Source organism: Larimichthys crocea, chromosome XIII, assembly GCF_000972845.2.
Source record: "Larimichthys crocea isolate SSNF chromosome XIII, L_crocea_2.0, whole genome shotgun sequence".
In the NCBI taxonomy this organism is placed as follows: Eukaryota; Metazoa; Chordata; class Actinopteri; family Sciaenidae; genus Larimichthys; species Larimichthys crocea.
The window spans coordinates 4,267,136-4,289,726 of NC_040023.1; the positions used below are offsets into that span (position 1 = coordinate 4,267,136).

Here is a 22,591-nt window from a genome sequence, read left to right on the forward strand (position 1 = left end):
TGTTGTGGTAACATAAAATGGAAACCCAGGTGTGTCTGCTTCATGCGTATAAGTACTTCCTGTGAATTCTCACAATAAAAGAACCATTGCATCCAGAGTAATTTGATTTCTTTTCCGAGTGTTGACTAATTCACTTACGTATGGTTCAATCTGATTACGCGTTGTGAGTCATGAAGGGGAAGGAAAGCGGATGAACAGCAGCACGAAATTTTGTCAAGGGAGAGTGGCATCTATCCGAGATGAAGACTGGCTACTGCACACACACATGCACACAGTGTTTCTCTGTTCCTGTGTGATCAGAGGTAAACAGAGGACTCATGGGTGCCTCAGACACGAAACGGCTGCTCTTTTATGTAACCCTGTGGTCCTATGCAGGTGTCACACCATTTACCAGCTGGAGCGACAACAGGGAGAAGCCTCACATCACCCTTTGCCCTCACTGCTGTTTTCATAGTATATCAACAGACAGTCAACCATGGAGATGTGAAGTCAGCTTCAAAGATAAAACGCTGGACGGTCCAAAGCCGGAAAAAAAAGAAAAAAAAGATGGATTGCATGTCGACTCATGGGCAGGCAAACATGCCAACACGGGGGCGCGTACAAATCACCAACAATGACCCGTCAAATGAAAAAAAGCAGGTGTGCTGGATGGCGAGGCGTGCTGGTATATAAACATCCTGTTTCGTGGGTGACTGTGGTGCAGCTGAAGGTGATCCGATCGACACCGGTTCACTCATCAAGCGCCGCAGCATATGGAGCCGCACTTGGCCTGGCTCGCTGGATTTCACACATGGATTCAAGTCCAGTAAGCATGATGAAACGCTTGATTCTCCTCTAATTTCACCCGCTGGACTCGCATACACCAGCGATTCCAGACACAAACACACACACACACGCACACAGAAGCCAACAAATAGAACATTATCATGACCTTTTGGGTGCAGGAATGGATTTTACACTAAAAATCTTTACACTTTTTACGATTACTGCAGGTTTTGTTGTTCCTCTATATTTCTGTTCATTTGTTTTTATCCCTTTGGACTTTATCTACATAGAAGGACTGTCACTTCTACAAAAAAACAAAAACAAGATGAATAAATAAGAATCCCATAGAACTATGTTGTGCATTAAAGTTCCTTCATTCATTCTCCGGTTGTCACAGCTAACAAGTTATGTCCCTGTATGGCAGCTGTGTTTTACAAACAACCAGCAACCAGCCTTACCTTTATCCACAACTTTGCAATCTATCATGTCAAATCTAAGATCATGCTATGCATTGCTGTGGTGAATATCAGCTAATCTGCTCAGAGCAAGAACAACAATTTCCCAAATAAATGAGGTCAGCGGGGCATGCCATGGGTCATAGCACAGCACCCCCACTGGAGTACAATGAAAGGCCTTTTGCCCTTCATACACTGAAATATTAAGTCAGACAGAAATAAAAGCTGGTATTTTTTCCCCTGTTTGACCAATGTTTTAGTTTTCAAATAAAAGATGACAACCCTATGACATTGTCGGGAACAGGAGGGCAAGTGGAGGGAATCCGTAACTACACCAATTGATGCCAGTAAATCTAACACACTCATGTTTAATAACGAGATATTGGGGACATAATGATATTACCACGAGGGTAACTTTGTAATATAAAGTTCGACAGTGTAATCTAACCCACTAATTTGGATCGGGAAGCAAATAATCCCACTGGGTTAATCTTTTCATTTACAAAATATCCACAATTTCCCAGGTGATTTCATCTTCATATTGTTCGTTGTGTCCTACAGTATAAAAGCTTTTTTTTAAATCTTAATGAATATCCATGAAATCGAAAGAAAAGCAGCACATCTTAACATTTGAGAATCTAGAACCAGGACCTTTATTTGTGGTAGTTGACAAAATCAATTATATAAACAGTCGAGGCTCGATTAAGCTTCTATCAATCGACTAAACAATTTGATTTGATGTGGGTCATATTGGGTCATGAACACCGTATTGCCTTGGAAAACATTCAACTAAACATTAGGCCTTAAGCCAGCCATGAACGTAACACGTTCTATCAACAAGAGATGTTTAAATATATACAATTTTTGCATTATATAACACTTACACAATGATTCAATGATGCTTTAAAAGTTTAAAACTTCAGCACTCTCTTTGAACAAGGACAGCCTTCTGAGTGGATCTCACTGCAATCTAAAGAGCCACGAGGCGAATCGGTGTCGGCTGCAGCTCATAAAAAAGCTGCCTGGGAGCCCAGACAGAGTTGTGTATTTTACATTTAACAGTAATTAGGGAGAAGAATTCAAACCTCGGTTATCCCTGGGGCTACGGTCTTAATGGACCAGATCATTTGGCCATGAGTTAGAGACAGGAGGCCCGCGATGCCACATCACAGTGGGCGCACTGACGGAGCAGCGACAGGTCATCGGGGACAAGATGCGCGCCCGCTGACTCTGTCTCTTGAGTACATCCAGGATGCAAGAGCTAAACACTAAATAAAGAGGCTGCCGCTGCCAGGATGACGTCCCTCCTGCCTGCCTGTTGCAACTACTGTCTAAAAATTCGCGATAAAGTGGCATGCTGACTCGCTGCCAACGGTAAGGTCAACGCTAATGCCAACTGCAAAGCGGGCCTCACTCTCAGAGGAAATCAAGTACGCCCTTTCACAATTTACTCAAATATTAACAATCCTCCTATGAGCAAATCTTAAAGGTTTAATTTGATGAGTTACTGATATCCAGCAGCCAGCTCCTACAGGAAATGCTAATCTCCAGGCAAATAATCAGGAGCAAAATAAAAGCCTCACAATCTTGCAAAAAAAAATAAATAAAGAGTGAATTATACACTGTATTATCACGAGTGCAACGACAACTCTGCTTGAGAAAGAATGAAGCACGTAATTACATTCAGGCTTATTGAACTGCTACCTGTGGCATGAAAGAGCCATCTTTGTCGCAGAGCGTTAGGACGTGGACTGAAAGCAGATGCAGTCGCCGCGGAGACGGAGGATGCAACAAGTATCTATATGTGGCTTGCACACAAGAGGCAAAACAAAAAAAAACACACACATTCTCAAATCCATGTAGGTTTGTATACCAGAATCGGCCCCTCAGTGATACCTCCCCCACCACAAACCCCATCCATCTTCTTATTTCTCCTCACTCATGTTTTCCCCTCGTCATCTATCACCGAGGCACGGGGGACGTGCTTCATTGTTTTTGTAGCCTGAACACGCAGCTATATACAGATGGGAGGGGCACAGCTGTGTTTTGCAGCTGTAGCTCCAAACTCCAATCAGACAGGGCCGTGTATTACGGACAGGTAAATTAAAAACTCAGAGAGTAAACGGCTTGATGGAATAAAAATGTTGGCAAAACAGCAGCCGACGGTTGCGGTGCTGGGGTGTGTGTTGCTATCCTGCTTGTGTGCCCCTGATGATGATTATGCCTTTTGATTAGTCTTAATTATTTCACATTCCCTATCTCTCATCTCCGAAGTCACCTCCAGGCAAAGCAACAACACGCCGAGCAAGAAAACTTTCCAATAGCTGTTGCCAAAGTCTAAAAATGAACACACAGATTGACAGATAGCGGCACGCTACGCCAAGCTCACATCCCGAGAGGGTGGATGGGATATATAGTCCGTTTGTTGCCCCTTCCTGACATGAAACTTAATCATAGGTTGGCTGAATTATTGCTTTTATCCCCACTTGTCTCTCTCTCGATCTATCTGGAGTCAAAGCTGAATAAACACCAATAAAACAGTACTGACCTGCTTACAGCCAAAGTGAGCTTCGGCATCAATAGTCAACCTGACAAGCAACGCCCACAACGCAGCAAGGGTCAACATATTTTTCACCCCATGGCTGATCTTTGGAGGGAAAAAAAGACTAATTGGGTGGAATATAATTATAAACTCACATGTGGTAGCTGCAATTTGTTCTCATGGGGGGCACAAAATGGTTGCTTCATTTGAAAACACATGGAAAGTAGCTAAAGTTGCATTCAAGTTCAGCAGCCCTGAGATATCAAAACAGAGCTAAATGTGTTTTAGGGGGAGATCTTTCAATTGAGATTTGATTCATGGGGTCATCATTCGATGCAAGACCCATCAAGCCTGATTCGACGTTCGATAAAGGTTCTCCAAGGTTAATCTAAGCAGCTACAATCGACTACACAGTGCGCCTGGCAAGAAAAATTAACATTCAATCAATTCTGTTTTAATTTGTAAATCAACTTTAAGTTCAGAAGATTTGGTGATTTTCTTCTCCAACCTAAAATATTAATCAAACGTGCAGAAACAATCAAAGTCCTGAAGATATACTCTATGTTTTGAGTAGTTAAAGAGTTTCATCTCAGAGGGGATGAATCTTCCGTCTATCCATCTGTTTCTCTTGAACACAAAGCTCCTCGTCCTTTCAGATATTTCTATCCTCATCACCACAATCAGCTGATCACATGAAATATGGAGAGTTCATGATGGGATGGGGCTCTCAGGGGTGAGCACAAGTTGTGAGAACGAGATACACAATCCCGGAAAGACTGTTTAATGAAAGTAACGTAGCGTCGATCTTCATGCTGAGATAAAAGTTAATCCGTTTTATCACCTGTCGCCGTGGCTGTCCGTGATGAAACCACAGGCAGCAAAGTGATTACACCAATAAGCACTGATATAACCTAGTCCTCAGAGAAATGACTGCAGAGACGTGCCTGAAGAAACGATGCAGAAACCTGCAATCAGAAGCCTGGATTATGCGTAGAGGGAATGAATCATCAAATTGCAAAAAAAAAAAAAAAAACATATCTCACTTATAATCATCGTGCTGATTTGTGTGTAAACATTCTCTGTAATTACCTTCGATTCAGCGAGGAAAATAAATCTTAAGACTTAAACATTAAATTGTGTCACAGCTATAAGCCACTTCGCCCACATATAGGCAGTGTATCAGCAACTAATCAATACAAGGTCAGCTTTCAAGAGAAGATGGTCACTGAAAATGGCATCAAATAAACATAAAGTTGGTGGTGAACATGCCGAAAAGAAGAAAAGAAGAAGGAGTTTGAAAAAAAAATAAAAAGAAGAAAATCATTTGGTTGTTCAGCTGGAGTTTCACACTTGGGCAGACAGCTGTGGCAGTTATAAATATCTGTATCACGAGCTAGGATCTGAATCCGTGAAGAGAGCTGAACTGCCATCGGCAGGGCTGGGCTTCTAAAAATAGCAGGCAGGCTGGCTGGCAGGCAGGCAGCCGACTCTGCCTCTGTCTCCACTGGATTTGATTAGCCCTGAAGAAGCTCTGCCCACCCCAACAACCTCCCTCCAGCTACACCCCACTCCCCTCTGTGTGTGTGTGTGTGTGTGTGTGTGTGTGTGTGTGTGTGTGTGTGTGTGTGTGTGAGAACGTCTTGTCTGAAAGCTGGGTTCTTTCTCACTGCACACAACCACAGACGCACTCTTCAGTGTTAAGAAAATGCTTACATCGGCTTTTCTGAAGTGTGATCCAATATTGTTTCTCTGCAGCATGTCTGAGGTTGATATCTTGGCGTATGTGCTGTGATATTTGTTTGACGTCAATCTAAAAAAACAAATACAACCTTGTTCAAATTATATTTAACAGTAACTATGTGCTGTTTTTGACACAAAAGGTAACAAAAAAAAGAATCAAACTTGTTTTGTTTTTTTCCCCCATGTAGATTTTGGCTGAAAACAGAGCCATCCTAAAGAGACTTTCAAAGTGGAGCTGCTGAAATCATCACTATGAGAGATCAAATTAAGCTGCCAGCTCGTCATCACATAATAATAAGGATGTTAATAATTTATAGTTGATGTTAAAGTTGTCACTCTAATGACAAAGTAGCAATGTTTTATCACCAAACTTAAGTTATCCATGTCTGCTGCTTGTGTAAAGGTGCATTCAGACAAAATCAGGAACTACGTCGAATCGCAGTGACTGCTGGCAATGTGTCTGTTTGTGCTGAACTTAACCGCGTTTAAAATAATCAGCAAATAACTTTTCATTTTACTGATTAACCGGCTTCAATGCCAGCGCTCCCTCACTCTCATTCACTGTTTATGTTGCTCGACCAGTGCTCGTTCTCTCTCAAACCGTCAGAAATAAAGCAAATTAAATGTCATCGTTTTGAAGCAGAAATTAAGAGCCAGACTCAGATTTAGAAGCTGGGTACATGAAATAAACAAAGCCAGAACACAACAGGTAGAGTATCAGAGTGTAGTCCATGAATCCACCTGGATAGTCTTAGTTTTCAGTGACATTGCAGGCTGACTGTGGAGAGGTTTGACCGGTCTGATTGGCAGAAACGTGACTAGGGCTGCGTTGTTCCAAAAAGTTGGATCCAAATCAACGTTGTGCTTTTTTGGCAGAAGGCCCTGCACCACCACGGCCAAAACGGACTACCACCATTCAAAATGAATAGAAAAACTGTATTTTCGCCACAGCATTTTACTTCCTCGACTGTGCAAAATGACAAATGAATGTTGTTTCATTAAATTTAATGCACAGTCTTTGTGCACTTGCAAAAGCCGACCATCAGATCCTTGGTTATTCTCTGTAGATGGTTGTTAAGTCTATTAAATAACATAAAATAGTAAAAAAAAAAAACACAACTCTATACACGTGTTCAACAATCACCAAATATTTATAATACTGAATTATCATATAGCACTAATTTCTAGCAAAAACTATTCCTCAATTTTCCAGGGATCTAGCTGAAAGACGTTCCATGGGGCGGTGTTTAGCACAGTTGGTAGATCAGCCGCCCCATGTGCGAAGGCTCAGTCCTTGCTGCGGAAGCCCAGGGTTCGAATCCGACATGTGTCTCTTTCCCGCATGTCGTTCCCCATCTCTCTCTCTCTCCCCACATTTCCTGTCTCTCTTCAGCCGTTCTACCAAAATAAAGCTTGAAAAAGGCCAAAAAAATAATAATCTTAACTGTAAGACGTCCCAGAAATCCATTTTGGGAGCTACTGTCAGAGATATTACTGCAGTGTCAACTACAAAAGACACCTGGAATTTAATTTCATATTTGTCTGTGTTAAGAGGTATAGAAATCGTGTACACTCTTAACACCCCTGATGCTGAGGAGGAAGAAGCCCAGTAACGGCCTCCTCTCTCACTATCAGACTCTTTGCTCTGCAGCCTCAGAGGAACACACACATCTACATTTCGAACAGCAATTTCTACTTTGCAATAACATGGCATTATAAACAGGAAAGTAAAATTGCACTGGATGCAGCTTCGCAGCACCCTAGACATTTGGCGTTTTGAAGATAATCGCCAGGCGTGTGCGCGGGGGGGGCCTGCCTATTTCAGTATCATAGCTTCACTTGGAATGCCCTCGATGACATCTGTCCAGTGAAGATAGGTTCACAGGAAGGCTAAGTGAATGAGCAGGACTGCACACCAGCCAGCATTACAGCGACTTGTGGGTATTCACAAGGGTGGGATTACTGTATCCCCTTCGTTTCTCCTGTTGCCAGTCTGTCACTCAACTCACTCCTCACATAAATCCTCAGCAGATGGAGTATAAAACTCTGCATGTGCTGTTTCAGTCACGTGCAGACACTCCAATGGGGATGATCACAGCACAACTTTTGTAGATGTAATCATTTTGTACACACCATGAATAGTTGATTTGCTCCCACTAAGGACGGGCAGGTGGAATGAGACATAAAGCCATGGCAATGAGGTGAGAGGAGTAATTGATAGTGTCAAAGGAACCAAGTTGTGGAAGTACCCTCACTCTCTTAAGAGGATGAGTCATTGAAAGCGTGTAAATAATCAGCAAAACCCACCAGCCAGATCTCCTTCACCTGTGGTGGATCCATCCCACCCTGACAGCATCAACATTTTTCAAGCCCACAGGAATTTGCAATTTGGTTGGAGGATTGAAAAATGGGCGTTAAGATTGAGCGATGAAAGGTCAGTGAGATAAAGATGTTCAGTCCTCCTGTGCGGATTACAGATCAGTCATGACTGACTGTGCTTACTCATAGTCTGCGAGTGTACATGCCAAGGAATGCCAGTGCCAAAACAGCGCATAGATACATAGAAATTATGCAGAAACTCAAGCCTCAGCAATAACAATGGCAAAGTTTGGTGATCAAAAAAGGCCAAATTCACACTTAATCGTCCCACAAAAGATTTAGATATGCAGGGAACACCCTGCTTCACTGCCAGCAAGTTTGGCTAGAAGGTTTTCAATTTCCTGTGCATCTGTCCATCCATCCTTCCAGCCAAAAGCAGTTATTAGCAGCTAATATAAATTCTCTCTCAGTCTATCATGCACACACAGACACACTGATAAATGAAGTTCCACATACCGCTAGCAGTATGCCTATTCAAAAAGCACTCTAACATATGCAAAGACATAGCTCAGGAAGGCACCAATAACAGACAATAACATATAAGCACTTCCTGTTACAAGCTGAATCAGGAAGATGGGCTTGTTAGAAAACTGTCTGAGGATGAAGGCAGATTTTATAGGTTCCATTATGTGAGAAACTTTGCTGCTCATTGCTTTTGGCATAAGTGTGGGTGGCTGCTGTGTCCACCAACACAGAAAAGGAAGAAACTGACAAGTAAGGTTGCAATGAAATACGGAAGAAAGGCCTAAGCGATCTTCCAGGAACGACCATAACGCCAAACAAGAACTTCAATACCGGATGACTCTGGAATAACACAGATTGTGATCAGGAACATGATTTTTAATGTTCAGTGCGAAACTTTCCACAATATCTGGTATGGTCTCCAGAGTGACAATCTGACATGCTACACACAAAACTACCACCAAACTAACAAACCGAGGAAGTCATACGAATTGACAGGTAACTCATAGATTTGACACTTTTGGTGAATGTCGTCCTGCATCAACAGCAGTGCGTCAACACCTCCTTCTCAGGTGTGCCTGGAGTCCACCGCAGAGTTTGATTGACAGCTTTCACACCAGGCTAAACTAAACGGGCAACTGCACCAGAGTTCGTTTGAAGCAAACCAAACACTTTAGGTGTGACAACACCCTTATTTGACACTTTGCTATATAAAAAAACACGATGCTCATACATGCATTGGCACTGAACTAGTAGAAAGTATAGTAGTACCAGTATTGAAAATCTGTGTAAATAAAGTTGAGGTCTCAAGATGTTACCGCATCAATGGAAAAAAAATCTCCTTTTTCATCCATAGACAAACAACATCAAAGTTATTGTGTTCTGTAACTTTGCTTGGATTTGTGTCGAGAAATGTTGTACCTGTCCACCCTTTCTACGTCAGCATGCGTCAAGCGCTCGCCGGGTGCTGTGGGTTTGAAAACAATACAGCCCGTAACGACGATGAGTCATGCAGTTGGAAACCCAGAATAAATTTACTACAGTATTACTGGCAAATCAACGCACTGGCTTTTGTTGAGCACACAGTGAAATGAATCACTTGAATCACTGTCTACTGTATGTCCAACAACACTACACAATGAAAGGAGAAGGAGCGTCTTCACAACCTGCTTTTAAACAGCCCAGCAGGACATAAGTAGAGTCCTTATGTAATTGGCTTTACTTTAAACATTTAAACACAGTTCGAACACCATACTCTGCTGTGAAGCTCAGAGATGCCAGTCAAACACTGCTTCTAATAAGCCTAACCACTGATTAAAATGTCCAACTTGGCTTTAACAATGGCTGGTTCTTATTCAGTTATGCAATAAATCCAAAGGGAAATGAACCTGCAGTGTTGCTGTGCAGCATCAGGAGGATTTGTGTTCAGTATTATAGGGATGTGAACTTGGAGATACTTTATCTCATATACACGTCACACAAACTAGTCGGATTTTAGAATCTCTCAAAACAGTGTACACACAAACTCACACCTTGAACTCAAGCCTGGAACCTTGCTAGACTTGACAGCACATGGGGACCAGAGAAAAAAAGGAGAAGAAAGCTGCTCAGGCCTCTGTCAATAGCCTACAAACACTGTGAAATAACTTTATTTACATCTCTATCTGTGCTTTACCCCACACATTTTGAAAGAAAATTCAAGCAATGTGTCTCAATGTTACAGTAACACACTTTCATTCAGACTCAGTTTGGACAATTCTCTTATTCTGAAGGTAGAGTCCAAATACAAGTTATGTTTTTCTAATTAATTCATTCTAGAAAATGTTTGCAATGCATACTTTGTTGGCAGGTTTGGCACAATCTAGACGATTTACGACAACTTCCCGTGAAGGCCGTGCAAATTTACACAGAAATCTGTGGGTTAAGATGAAGAACAGTCATATCTTGCATGATGTGTCAATGTCTCTCTGTGTTACTTTTGTTGCACATACTCGAGCTCTGTTTGTACGGTATAACAATGTGGATTCTTTATTTTTATTTTTTTAACAATATGTGATTTTCTGGAACATTTCAGGATGTCATCGTTTCTACTTGTTATGATTCGTCTAACAATGGTTTGCTTTTTCCAAAAAACTGTTTTTTACGTAAAAAAAAAAAAAAAAGTTGTCACTAACATGAACAAGAAACATCCTCTCCTGTGTTTTTTCTTCCATTAGTCATCATCCTGCCAAACTTTTCTAAAGAAAGTCTACAGAAATAGAAAGTTTACTCTGTTTGGCAGCACATCTTAACATTAGACATCAATGTGGCCTTTTCTCCTGATGACTCACAGAGGAGACAAAAAGCCTTCTTCTGTTTTTCAGAGGTAAGACACTGTAGCCGCCACACTTGCAGGTGGTGTGTTGCTGTGCTACAGATGACCCTCAGCAGGTAGGCTCGGTCATCTCCACCCATATCTATCCCATCAACGTCCACAAGTCCTCAACCTTCTCCCCTGCTGATCAGCATTGTCATTCCACCTGTCTCCGTCTCACCTCTTTTCCTCACTATCTGTTTCCCCCCCCGTTGCACTCTGTTTGCAGTTTCACCCAAAAACCCTGTAAACAGTTTCATCTCAGTTTCATGCCTAAGCTGGAGCTCTGAGTCCTGATTCGAAGAACAGAGTGCATCTGCAGCCAGGGTGAGACGCCAGACAAATGAACTCAGTGTTCTTTCTATGTTCATATACCAAAAGATGTAGTTTGGTTATGAATAATTCTAGTTTCACCTCAACTTTTGCAAAAACTCATTGCGCAGTGTGCATGGAATGTAAAGAGAGAAAGAAAGCGCAAGAGTGAGAGTGAGAAGGTTAAATATCCCAACCTGACATACTCATTATCCACAGAAAAGGTGCAGTCAGACTGCACTGGGGGTTAAAATGAACTTCCACTAAACTATGCTAGAAGACAGGAAACACAAATAACAGAAAACAACTGCTTGCATCTTGATCCAGGGCAAAACAATAGTTGTAACTGTTTATTCACCTTAACATGGCTGTACTCCGCCTTTCCCGACTCACTGCTGACATTCTTGGTCTCGGCCCTGGGTTTGAGGACTTGGCGTAGCGGACTGGAGATTGGCAGGCCTGTCACGCTGATCCCATCTGAAAAGACACCATGCCATCACATATTCAGGAAAAATAAAACACATATAGATCCATGGCTATCATTAAACAGGAGCTGGCAGAGCGTCAGAGCAAACAGTCTTGCATTATTAGATATCAACAGTCTGTTTAATTCTGTTCTTACTCATGTATTTCTTGCTTAGTTCGTCATTTCGATCCAGAGGAAACAGGTCGAGACCTGTTGGATTTGATCAGGTATATCCATATTAATCTATCTAGCAAGTCAATTTTTTAAATGTGTGATCACAGCCCTTACCCCAAAATAAAACAAGCCCCATGGATGACTGCTTACTTGAGCTATTTTTGGCTTTTTTTAAAAAATTTTAACAGTTTTAGCTTCAGCCCACAAAAACAAAGATCGGCCAGAAATGAGAATCTGACTATGTTTGTACTACGTCTGTGTAAAGTATCAATTTTTTTGCATGATAAATCTGCACCTATTATTGTTGAGAACTTCAAATGTAACTGGGGGGACGTAGCAAGAGTCAATTGAAGTTTATTAGGTAAACTCAGCACTCTAATTATACAATAAATACTGTTCAGAGAGGTGTTGATTCAACTTTGTAGTCAGTTTGGAGGCTGTAGTTTAGAGTGTTGTTGGATTGTATACTCAGTGGTCTTTCTAATATTTAATATTTATATCACTGATATACATATACAGACCATGAATGTGTATTTATAGCAATGTAGGCCTACTTGTCAATTAATATAATGTAATAATTATATCAATATAAATTTTCTCTGACATACAGTGGTCACTTTGTCTTCTTAGATGGCAAATACACTTGTTTCCCACTTCTGTTTGCCTAGAAGCAATTATTACTAGATAATATTATATATTTTTAAATGATAGACAATTTGCGATCATAGGTGTCATGGTGCTACTGTAAGCATTTGAAGAATAAATGAATTACTTTATATTCATGACCTTGAGAGGAGCGGTGCAGCAGCTGCACTATCAGCAGCTGCGTTTGGGCATCACCACAGGGGCTGCTGCTTTCAATCCACTCATACAAAACTCAAAAATGACGGCTAGAGCCCACGCTCTGACGTCAAAGGAATCATATCGCTCTCTAACATCAGTGGGATGCAGACCTGCAATCCCCCCCCGAGAGGGGAAATTACAGGCCTTTGCAGTAGCTCAGGCGATTCGGTTCACGGCAGACAGATGGACATATTCAAACTCTATACAAAAATACATGTAAGATTGGTAAAAATAGAACCAGGGATAGCATTTCTGTTGAAAATAAAGCCAGAAAACAGACTGGTGTGTGTGTGAAATGAATATGTTGTTTTACTGATGGAATTAATGCTGTGAAAATGTGGATTATGCTAAATTCACCATGACATCAGGTAAACAAGGAGGTTGAAGTGTTGAGTTTGTATTAACAGCAAACGCCAGGAACAACAAATATATTCAGTAAACTGGGGCACCTTAGAAAACAGGCAGACTTCTTGGAAGAATAATACATGATACAATTCTGAATTAGAAACAAAAGTGTGTCTATAATAGGAAAAATAAAGAAAAGCCACTACTCATTTCCTTATGTTAAATTGCACCAGCCACGAACAATGCCCATATATTGCCAATATTGCATTTTTCTTTTATTAAAAATAGTCCACCCACATGGATACTTCAGGCTTTGCCTACCTCTGTGTGTGCCGCGCTGATTAAATAATAAGCTACCTTAAATAAAGCTTCTCTCTTTAGTCAAAGTAACTAGGAATTGGCCACTTTCCACTTTCCAGAGTTCTTCACCACATGGCCACATCAAAAATGCCTTGGCAAAGCTGTCAGGCATATCTCAGTGCCTATCACATCTAGATTAGTTGTGACAGAAGGCTAGACTTCAAGAAGTTTTTTTTTTCCTCTCATGAACTCTTTATGACCCGTTTGCTGCTAGGGACACGTGATCTGAACCACAAGTTAAGCCAACAGCCAAAAGGCCTCTACGCACTGTATGATACAACAACCAGCATGTTCATTTCATCCTTTCCGACTTTTCAAGTTGGGTCTAATAATATGCAGGCCACAAGCTGTGTAAAGGCTGTATGTGAAACTGTGTGATGAATGTCTGGTGAGTTGAAGCTTTATGATGTAAATACAAAAGAAAGAATTGCAACTAAGTCCAATCATCCGTCTCTAATGTTCTGACATTGAAGGAAAACTCAACTTTTTGACATTGAAATACAAAACTGCTGCTTATGATGTCGGATCAACAGTGTTATTTCATGGCGTTAGTTGGTTTGGTGGTCAGAAAAGTCTGAAGACCTTTGTTCTAAATTTTCAGACACTGTCAGAAATAGTGTGCTATGGTCAGCTCTGCTCTAAACTGGTCTTGGTAGACATGTCTCACAGTGTGATCTTCATTCAAGACAGCCCAAAGTCGAACAGTGTACGGGTGTCTTAACTGTGTGAAGCTTGTCCTTAGTGATTCCTGTCTCTGCGCTGGTGAGAGCAATCTCCTCTTGTTATTGCCTCATTCTCTATACCCTGCTGTTAAACAGATTAGATTTGCATCTGGACATAGACTCGGAGTGGCAGAAGAGGAAACAACCAAAAATACAGATAACACTTTTAGACTTTATGAACTGCATCCTTCATTATGGGACACTGTCTGGAGGTACACATGACTCGTCGTGTCCTGTGGCGCAGAGACTGTGTGAGTAATGGGTGGCGTGATTGACGATGGCATTGCTCACAATCATCCCCTCCTTTGCACCCTCCTTCCAATCAGTATCTGTCTAGTTCTCTGTCTAACTGCCTCTGGGAGATATCGGGGCGAACTCAGGATTTGTATCAGTGGCCACCTCGCTGCCTGAGTTTAGGTAGAACAGCAAAGATTGGGAGTGTCACTTGTGGAATAATTAACATGAGCACAGATCTGGAGGTTCATGAGATACGGCGGGTGTTTGAATTATCAGTCATGTTTTCATTTACAAGCCGTTTCCTGGAAGATGGGTATATCTAATAAATATGGAAAATATGACTCCTTACAGTGTAAACATTACAACCCCTGTTCAATATCCTGTTCAAGGAAGAGAATCTTGAGAATGGACAATACAAAACAAACATTGCTTGACCTGACTTCATTTAGCATGGACTATATATACATATATAACTGCAAGTGGTCTAAAACCACTTTGACACACGATGTAGCTTTGTGTGTGACAAAAAAAAGATACAAACTTGCACCGCCTCATTTAAAAGCACACTGTTATTCTGAGCTGACACGCAACACTGAAACTGTAAGAACATCATTACGCTTCTATCAGTCTTACTGAGGGAGAGACAGGAATGATGAGCAGGAATCTGTTGGGTATTACACAAAGGTCTGAGTGCTTACCATCCGTGCAGAAAGTCCGTCTAGGGCCTCTGAGCAATCCATTAAAGTCAGAGGGAAATATAAACAACTTCTTTGATTTAACAGCATGCGGAAATTAGCACAGTGTTTCACTTGAGTCAACTACAGAACAGCTTATAGGATTTTTTATTTTATGGCTACAAATGTATTGTTCAACTTGACTTCAATAACATACAGACCTCAGTACTTCCTAAACTGCTAAAATCACTCATGATAAGCAGTAACTGTACTGCTGTTTGTGGACTGTCCCACTGAGCGAGTCCCATACTGTGCGCTCTTTTCAATCATGGTGGCTGCCACTGCTCCGTCGTCTTTCTATTCTATGTCCAACAAACTGCAAAAGCACCACTTCCTTTGCTACTAAAGCAGGATAACATTTGAAATTTCTATTCCGAATATGAAACCCGAATTTCTAGTCTATCTGTCGATAACAAAACAATCCCTACCTACCAGACTTCAGATATTTACAGCAACCTCTCAAGAAATGTGTATTGGTTGTTGTGTCACTTGACTTGACAACAGAGAAAAGTAAAAACAGAAACCTAAAAAGAACATGTCACAGCTTATTACTTTAAAAAAGTGTTTTGAGGGCTGTAAGTTGAAAGTTAAGTCAAAAGTAGGACAGCAGCGCATTCTCTCTGATGTCGACTGAGGACAAACAAAGAGAAACACTTAGACAGCAACTCCACGTCCCTTACTAATTTCAACAGCTTCTGAATATATCTCCCTCTCTGCTTGAGTCCTTAAGTTCATGTTGGTATAATCTGTTTCTTGTGCCTCCTTACTTTGTTGTTGATGCAGACATTTTCTGTGGTGCAAGGTGTAGTTTTTAAAGATGGCATTAATGTAGGCAGTAGCACTGTCATCAACACTCACACCATTTAACAGAATAACGCTTACTGTTAGCCCATTAGTCCTGAACAATGACATCACTCCCAACTGATCCTGAGTTATGGTGTTGTTGTCTTGAGCTGGACTCAAAGTGAGGGATAAACTTGTCTGGGGATAAATCAATGAGGCTCAGCCTGTTCTGAATGTTCCCTCTGCACTGATTTCTGTGGCCTTGTCTGATTTGCCCCTTCTGCCTCGGCTGAGTGCTGCACTGCCGAGCAAAATCACAGTTAAAGCTAATGGATTGACTTTCTCTGCAATGTGCATGTTCATACAGGCAATTAATAAATTCCACTGATGATATATTTCGCTCTCAACATTCTGACAGTCAGAAGGCCCAAACTAATTCCCACCTTCAGTACAGCGTGACAAACGGTAAAACAAAAATCTTGGTCATATGAGGGCTGCTAGACATCTGATCTTACAGATATATTTAGTACAAAGAATTGCTGATGTTAACACAATGCCAGCAGCAGCATATACATCAGAGAGACCCCAACACACACTACCCGAGCTATGAGCCATCACTTATCCTCAGGCTGTGGAGAAGGCTTGAAAGACGAAAACAGAGACAGAAAAAGAGTGTGCGTGTATGTAAATCTTTTCCGCCGGGGCAGAGTCGAGAGATTCATTCATATGCATCCACATATTACGACACAATTATTTCCACATTTTCCATGTTGGAGTGAGAGCAGCTGATGTTGTGTTATTAAAGTTTTTATTAAGATTATTTTCATTCAGTGTTGATTGTGTTGACCTACCTGCTGCTACAAGGGACAATGAATATTTATGACGCCAACAGATTTCAATTTAATACGTCTGAAACAATGGGCCAAAGTCGATGAGGTCTGCAGCAACAGGCGGTCATCTGACATCAGAATTTTGTGCTGTTGTCATGTCTAGCTTAATTTAGCTTAGCATAAAGAATGGAAAACTGGAAAAGTCAACACAACCAGAATCAGAATTTATGTGCTAAGCTTAGCAAGTCCTGTGTACATACATAAGAGATAAGTTAGTTTACATAAGTTAATGATACATAAATGCAGTCCAATTACCATCCATTCCTTTGTACCTTGAAGAAATCCATAAAATGGAACCCAGTGGTACAAAATGTTAACTTTAGAAGAGACTGACACTTTGTTGGCAATGATTTAGTTCATTGAATGACATTTAAAGAATTACTTAATGCACTCGGCTGTGTCAAAACATGACAACTGCCGTACAAACATAATGTGTGCTACGTTTTCTGAGGCTATTCAGTGCAGTGTAGAAAATGTTAAAACTGAACAATGGCGCTCATCATTCTTCGTTTCTTTCTGTGCATTCAAGATCTTAACATTATGCTCCGCCTTGTATAGAGACAACCAATTTGTGTCATTTTGAAAATACCACAACAGAGCAGCAAAGTAAGTCACTCAACAGACAAATAGACCCTGTACACTAATAAGTGCAACTTTATATGCAGTTACTTATCATTAAAATAGAACAAAGTTCATAATGACTAAATGTCCTGTTACAGTTTATTTCAATTTCAGTATAACATGGCCTGTTTTGGATTAATAACTTGTTTGTACTGTACTGATAAAGAGTGTGTCTTCAGCATGTCTTAATGTAAACTTTCTGTGTGAGATGTTTTATAATGTTGCAAAAGGTTCTTTATTTTATCCCCTGACTGAAAATATAAAATCCATTAAAAACTGGAATGTGGAGATTTCACCTAGAAGTAACAATATGTTGTATGTTTGTCATTAACAGGTCATTTATAAGCCTTTACCCATTTTCAAACAGGAAGTTTAACACGATCACACAAGATTAACACAAGACGGTTAATTATGGAGGACAATACTCCCAAAATCAATTAATAAATGAACAGGCCATTAAATGCACTATTGAAAATAAATATAGGCATTCATTAATTTATTAAATAAATGTATATTTCTGTTTTAATTTGCGTTTTATCTATATTTGTTTACTTTTGTATTTTCCCCTTATAGACTGACTTTCCTATTTATTCGTTTTAATTTTGTTTATATAATATTTTCCCTTTGTCCCTGTACTTATTTTTTATTTATTGTATTTTCTTTCTTTATATTTTTATGCATTTCTGATGATTATGAAAATGAGGGGTTTGTCATTCAAATCTGGAATGAAGTCAACTTTTCACCAACTGGCTGATGAACATCAGAGTGTATAATAAGTATTTCCCGACTTGTAAAATTATTCCTTTAAATTGGCAATAGTGGCGCCAGTTTAAAAATGGCTCTGGAGCTGGTTTAGTCATGGAAAGCCCATTATGCTGTATCCTCAAACAAGGTAATGATTCACCAATTGGTACAATGTGGCAGGCACTAAAAATTTATATGTGACCATATCTGGTTGTGCTTAAAATAATCAAGATTTCACAGTTTAATTAGCAAAGATGGCAGAACTTGTTAATCTTCCAGTGCACAGGAGCGCAGACTGAAAACAAAACAACTGGCTTTATGCAAATAAGTTCATCAGTATATTAAACAACATTATTAATGTGTTTTCATTCATGTATTAGAGGGGTAGATAGCATCAGATGTGTTGCATCCCATAATGTCACCATAATAACTCAATTTAGAGCTGCTGTTTAAGTAAACCATGTCTTATCTCCTTAATTCAGAGCCCCAATTACTGCTCAGCTAATTAAAACATTGAAACAGCATTGCTTAAATGACCTCATGAGGAGTGTGGCGCTGGAACTGAAATACACATAAAGAGTCGTATGTATTTACTTTCTCAGTCGGCTGTATCCACATGCGCGCACACACACACACACACACACACAAAGTCTTTGTGGTGCAAGAACAGGTCCACATTGATCACTCATTAATATTTATCAGCTCATAGAGAGGTTCAACAGTCTGAAGAAGGAGGTAGGGAGGTCTGGAGTTAGACAGGAGAGAAAGGAGGCTGAGCATGAACTTTGAGAAAGACTGGGGAACGAACATAATGAATGAGTTTCGAGGTAGGGGACAAGGTCAGGTTTTTTTTTTTAAACCAGGAATGAGAATTACAGGAGAGGAAATCCGACAGTTGAAGTGAGGAAGCCAGTAGCTAGGAGAGAAATGGAGGTGTAGGGACCTTGAGCCCTCTCTCTTATTACTGTTGAATCTTAAATAAGGCCGCCGGAACAGAGTGCTCCAGGTACAGCGGCACATTAACACTCATTTCTGCATCCCAACGTGGTTGCATAACTTCAGTGGGGTAGTTAAAAGATGGTCTGACAATTCTACTCCAATCCACTTCAAGAGAAATGAAGGAAAACATTCACCCGTGTAATGAAGAGACACTCAAATGCCAGTTTAATAAACACCTAACTGAATCAATGCAGTCTAACACGACAGCCCTGCAATAAATCCTGGCTTCAAGGAGGATACAATGATCAGTTTTGGTTTCAGAGAGGTGCTGAGGTGTGAATTTATGTCCCTACCTAAATAAATATATTTCACACAACCCACTTTCTTTTCATAATGTGACACGAGTATTTTCAATATTTCTGTTTGACTTTTGTAGTTTCTGAGATGAGCGAGATGCGCAAACTTACCTCATGATGGGTCAACACACGATTCATGAGAATTCTGCTTATTTTTACCCGATTTTGACACCTAATTTCATAAACTTCATAAACTCAGTACACATGTTTATTCTTACTTTACACAGACTTCAAGATTGAAAAATTATATGTTTTTTAGATATTTATCATGTAATAGAATACCATGAATTAATAACTGTTGATTTATTCCACTCTCACACACACAACTTAAACTAGTTAGAGCCTAACACATATACAGTGTTTCACCCAGAAGGACACTGTAACTACAGAGGTGTGGGTGGGGGTTAAAGTGAGATTTGACAGGTGAAGGGACCCTAAGACCCAGTAGTGGACTGGTGGAGTCTGGTTAATGGATAATTAACGGCAAACGCTGCAGCAGCTTTACACTTACTGATGCCATGCATGTGTCCACTCACCATCATTGAGGTCCTGCAGCAGGTTCTCCTGGCCAGAGAAGTCCAGCTTGACTTTGATGCTGACAGTCAGTGTGACAGCCTGTCCAGGCTTCAGAGGCAGGTGAGACAAAGCCTCCTCCAGGTCCCAGCTCACAAACTCCCCGAACACTTTCTCTGCACACAGAAAAAAGGGAGAGAAAGCCAAATTAAGGAACAAACAGATGACATGACAAAAGAATTAGAAAATAAATAACAACATATTTCTGAGCGTGATGATACTCAGTGGGATAAAAGATGGAAAGACTTGCTGTAACACTTTTGTATGCAAATATATTTGCACAACGACCTGACACTGTTGTGCTTCTAGCCACCCGGGAAAAAATATTCACTTTGAGTTGCTGGTTAGTGTCTGTGTAGTCTGCACAGAATGAGATGAGAAGAAAAAGAGACTGATCTGATTGTACCTGCAGCAGGTTGCACGTCATTAAAGCAACCTGTGCCACTATGAGGTCTCAATAAGCTTTCCAGAGCAACAAAGCCGCTGATTGGCCTCCTACCTACGAGTCCTGTGGCTGCTCGTCACCAGACGTAACTCTCTCATTTATGCCTCCAACCCCTTCTACGTAAGACGAATGACTCAGCTGCATCCACTTCAGCCAGGAGCGTCAAATGAATGATACATCACCTGAATAAAGCATGTGTTCTGTCTATACAGGTGAGCCATTCCTGCTCTTAGGGATTGCAGGAACAGCGAGCAGGCTGATTTTAACAGAAGCACAGCAGAAGGGGAGACGCATGCTCACCGTAAAAAACAACAGTTTAAACGTCCCTGCTTGATTCATAACCAAAAGCCTTTAAAACCTGCTAAGAGGTTGTGAATGTAGGCGGCATTAAATAAAGAGTTTGTGAATAACGCTCCCACTTTAAATATTCATAAACTCAGACTTCCATGCAGTGAATTTAAAAAGAGAGAAAAATAGAAGGGGGACAGGGAGTGAGGCAATGGGGGAAATGATTTAGAAGAAAATGGATTAGGGAAGAAAAAACAAGTTGAATATGCAACACCAGCCCTTGTGGTTTGAAGGTAGACAGGCAGGATTGTGGATGACGTTAATATCATCACACTACGAAACTATGAGTCACAAGAAATGGCAGTCACGATGACGGTGGAGAAATCTTTCATGCCTTTTTTAAAGTATCAAAGAAGATATTCCTAATCGTGAAATTACAACATGAACATCACGTCAGCTGCAGCTCCAGAGTCGATATGAAACGACCTTTATTTCAAACACTGTCCAGAACTATCCAGGTTTTCAGATTTGAATCCCCTCTGGCTTTGACTCTCATGTTTCTCTTTCTACCTCAATAATCCAACCTGTTAGAAAAATGAACTGGTCAAGACAAATCAAGACCAATCAGGGAAATTGCACAGGTTTGTTGTGTAACTGTTAATTGCGACAATTCTACAAATAAATACTCATTAATAATTTAGGAGCCAACGAACATCCAATTTCTCATCAGGTCAAAAAAGTAATTAGGAAGCATTGGGCTCTGGGTGTATCTGATTGAAGCGATCAATGCAGTGTCAACAGTAAGCATGGATTAGCATGAATGTAGCCTCAAAACACTCTGACCTCCTCACTGTCAGACCCTCAGGTACACAAACAACGTTGTTGAGCTGCAGCTAACGATCATTCTTTACTCAACTGATCCAAAGATAATTGTATTCTAAAAATGCCTGATCTGAAATTCAAAAAGGTTGCTGTGACACAGACAAATTTAATCACTGTATGTCAACCCTTTTCCGGAACTGGTGAATCAGTATATTTACTTAAGCACTTCACTTCAAATTTAAAATGTCATGACGTGGATTTATTTTATCACTGGGGTAATGTACAGTTCTGATAATCACTGGAAAATGTAGCTTATTTCTGCATGAGTGAGGGCTAAGGACTGTAAAAATAGTCTAATGTTAGTTTAGGCTATTTTCTCATTAGATGACGCATGATGCAATGTTATGTTACCATAAAAGCAATTATTTTAATATGGAGGCAATGAAGAAACCTTTAGAAAATCAATTTTAGGTTTCAACTACTAACAAAACCACACGTTGCGTGCTGATAATCCTAATATATCATGGTTGGGTGGGGAGAAAAACACAAACAGGAAGTGTAATTTACAATCCGTAGAGCTTACAGTCTCAGTACAAAATGCTGCCACGCTTTATCTTTCATCTTCGGTGAAGTCTTTTAACTGCAGCGTGTTCTCAGGGGGGAGTCCACGCTTTGACCGGGCGCAGCGTTTCATTGCGACGCTTGAATGCAAATTGACACATTTCCACAATCGGTGACATGACGGTTACGTCAATGAATCGCGCCAGCCCTAATTGAAATGTTCAGTGAAAAGATTTGGTAAGATATGTAGAAAAAGTTATTGGGGAATTTCTGAAGAAAGTGCTGAAGTATGTTTGTGATCAGCAGCTGGGCACCATTAAATCAGTCGTCCATCCTCACTGCTTAACACTGAATGATGCTGGACAACTCTGCAACAATGAAAACTGTTTCTGAGGCTCTAAAATTCTCCCTTTAGACAATATCTGTACATGGCAGTACATTTTACTGTACGGTTAAGGTTAGTGGCTACAGTTAATAAAGAGGTGAATGTTAATTGCAGGTTGGTGACAGGACAGGAATTGCAGTTTCCTGCATGACAGTCAGACTACACTCTTATTCACCCACCTCTGCACTGCATAAAGCGTACAGTATTTTCAGCATTGTTACTGAACATTACCATTGGGCATAAATCATGAGGCAAAGAATAGAACAATATGGACAGAAATCTGGGGGATACTGGG

The 22,591-nt window shown here is 40.6% G+C and overlaps 1 protein-coding gene across 3 annotated transcripts in view; it reads right to left on the bottom strand.

Moving 5' to 3' along the window:
• trappc9 (trafficking protein particle complex subunit 9) overlaps positions 1–22,591 on the bottom strand; it is a 199,874-nt gene that overhangs the window by 106,039 nt on the left and 71,244 nt on the right. For all 3 annotated transcript variants that reach the window (XM_019258520.2, XM_019258505.2, XM_019258513.2), the window contains 2 exons: positions 19,759–19,911; positions 11,367–11,485 (listed from right to left, as the gene is read on the bottom strand). In XM_019258520.2, the coding sequence (XP_019114065.1) occupies positions 11,367–11,485; positions 19,759–19,911 (272 nt within the window). The remainder of the gene's footprint in view (positions 1–11,366; positions 11,486–19,758; positions 19,912–22,591) is intronic.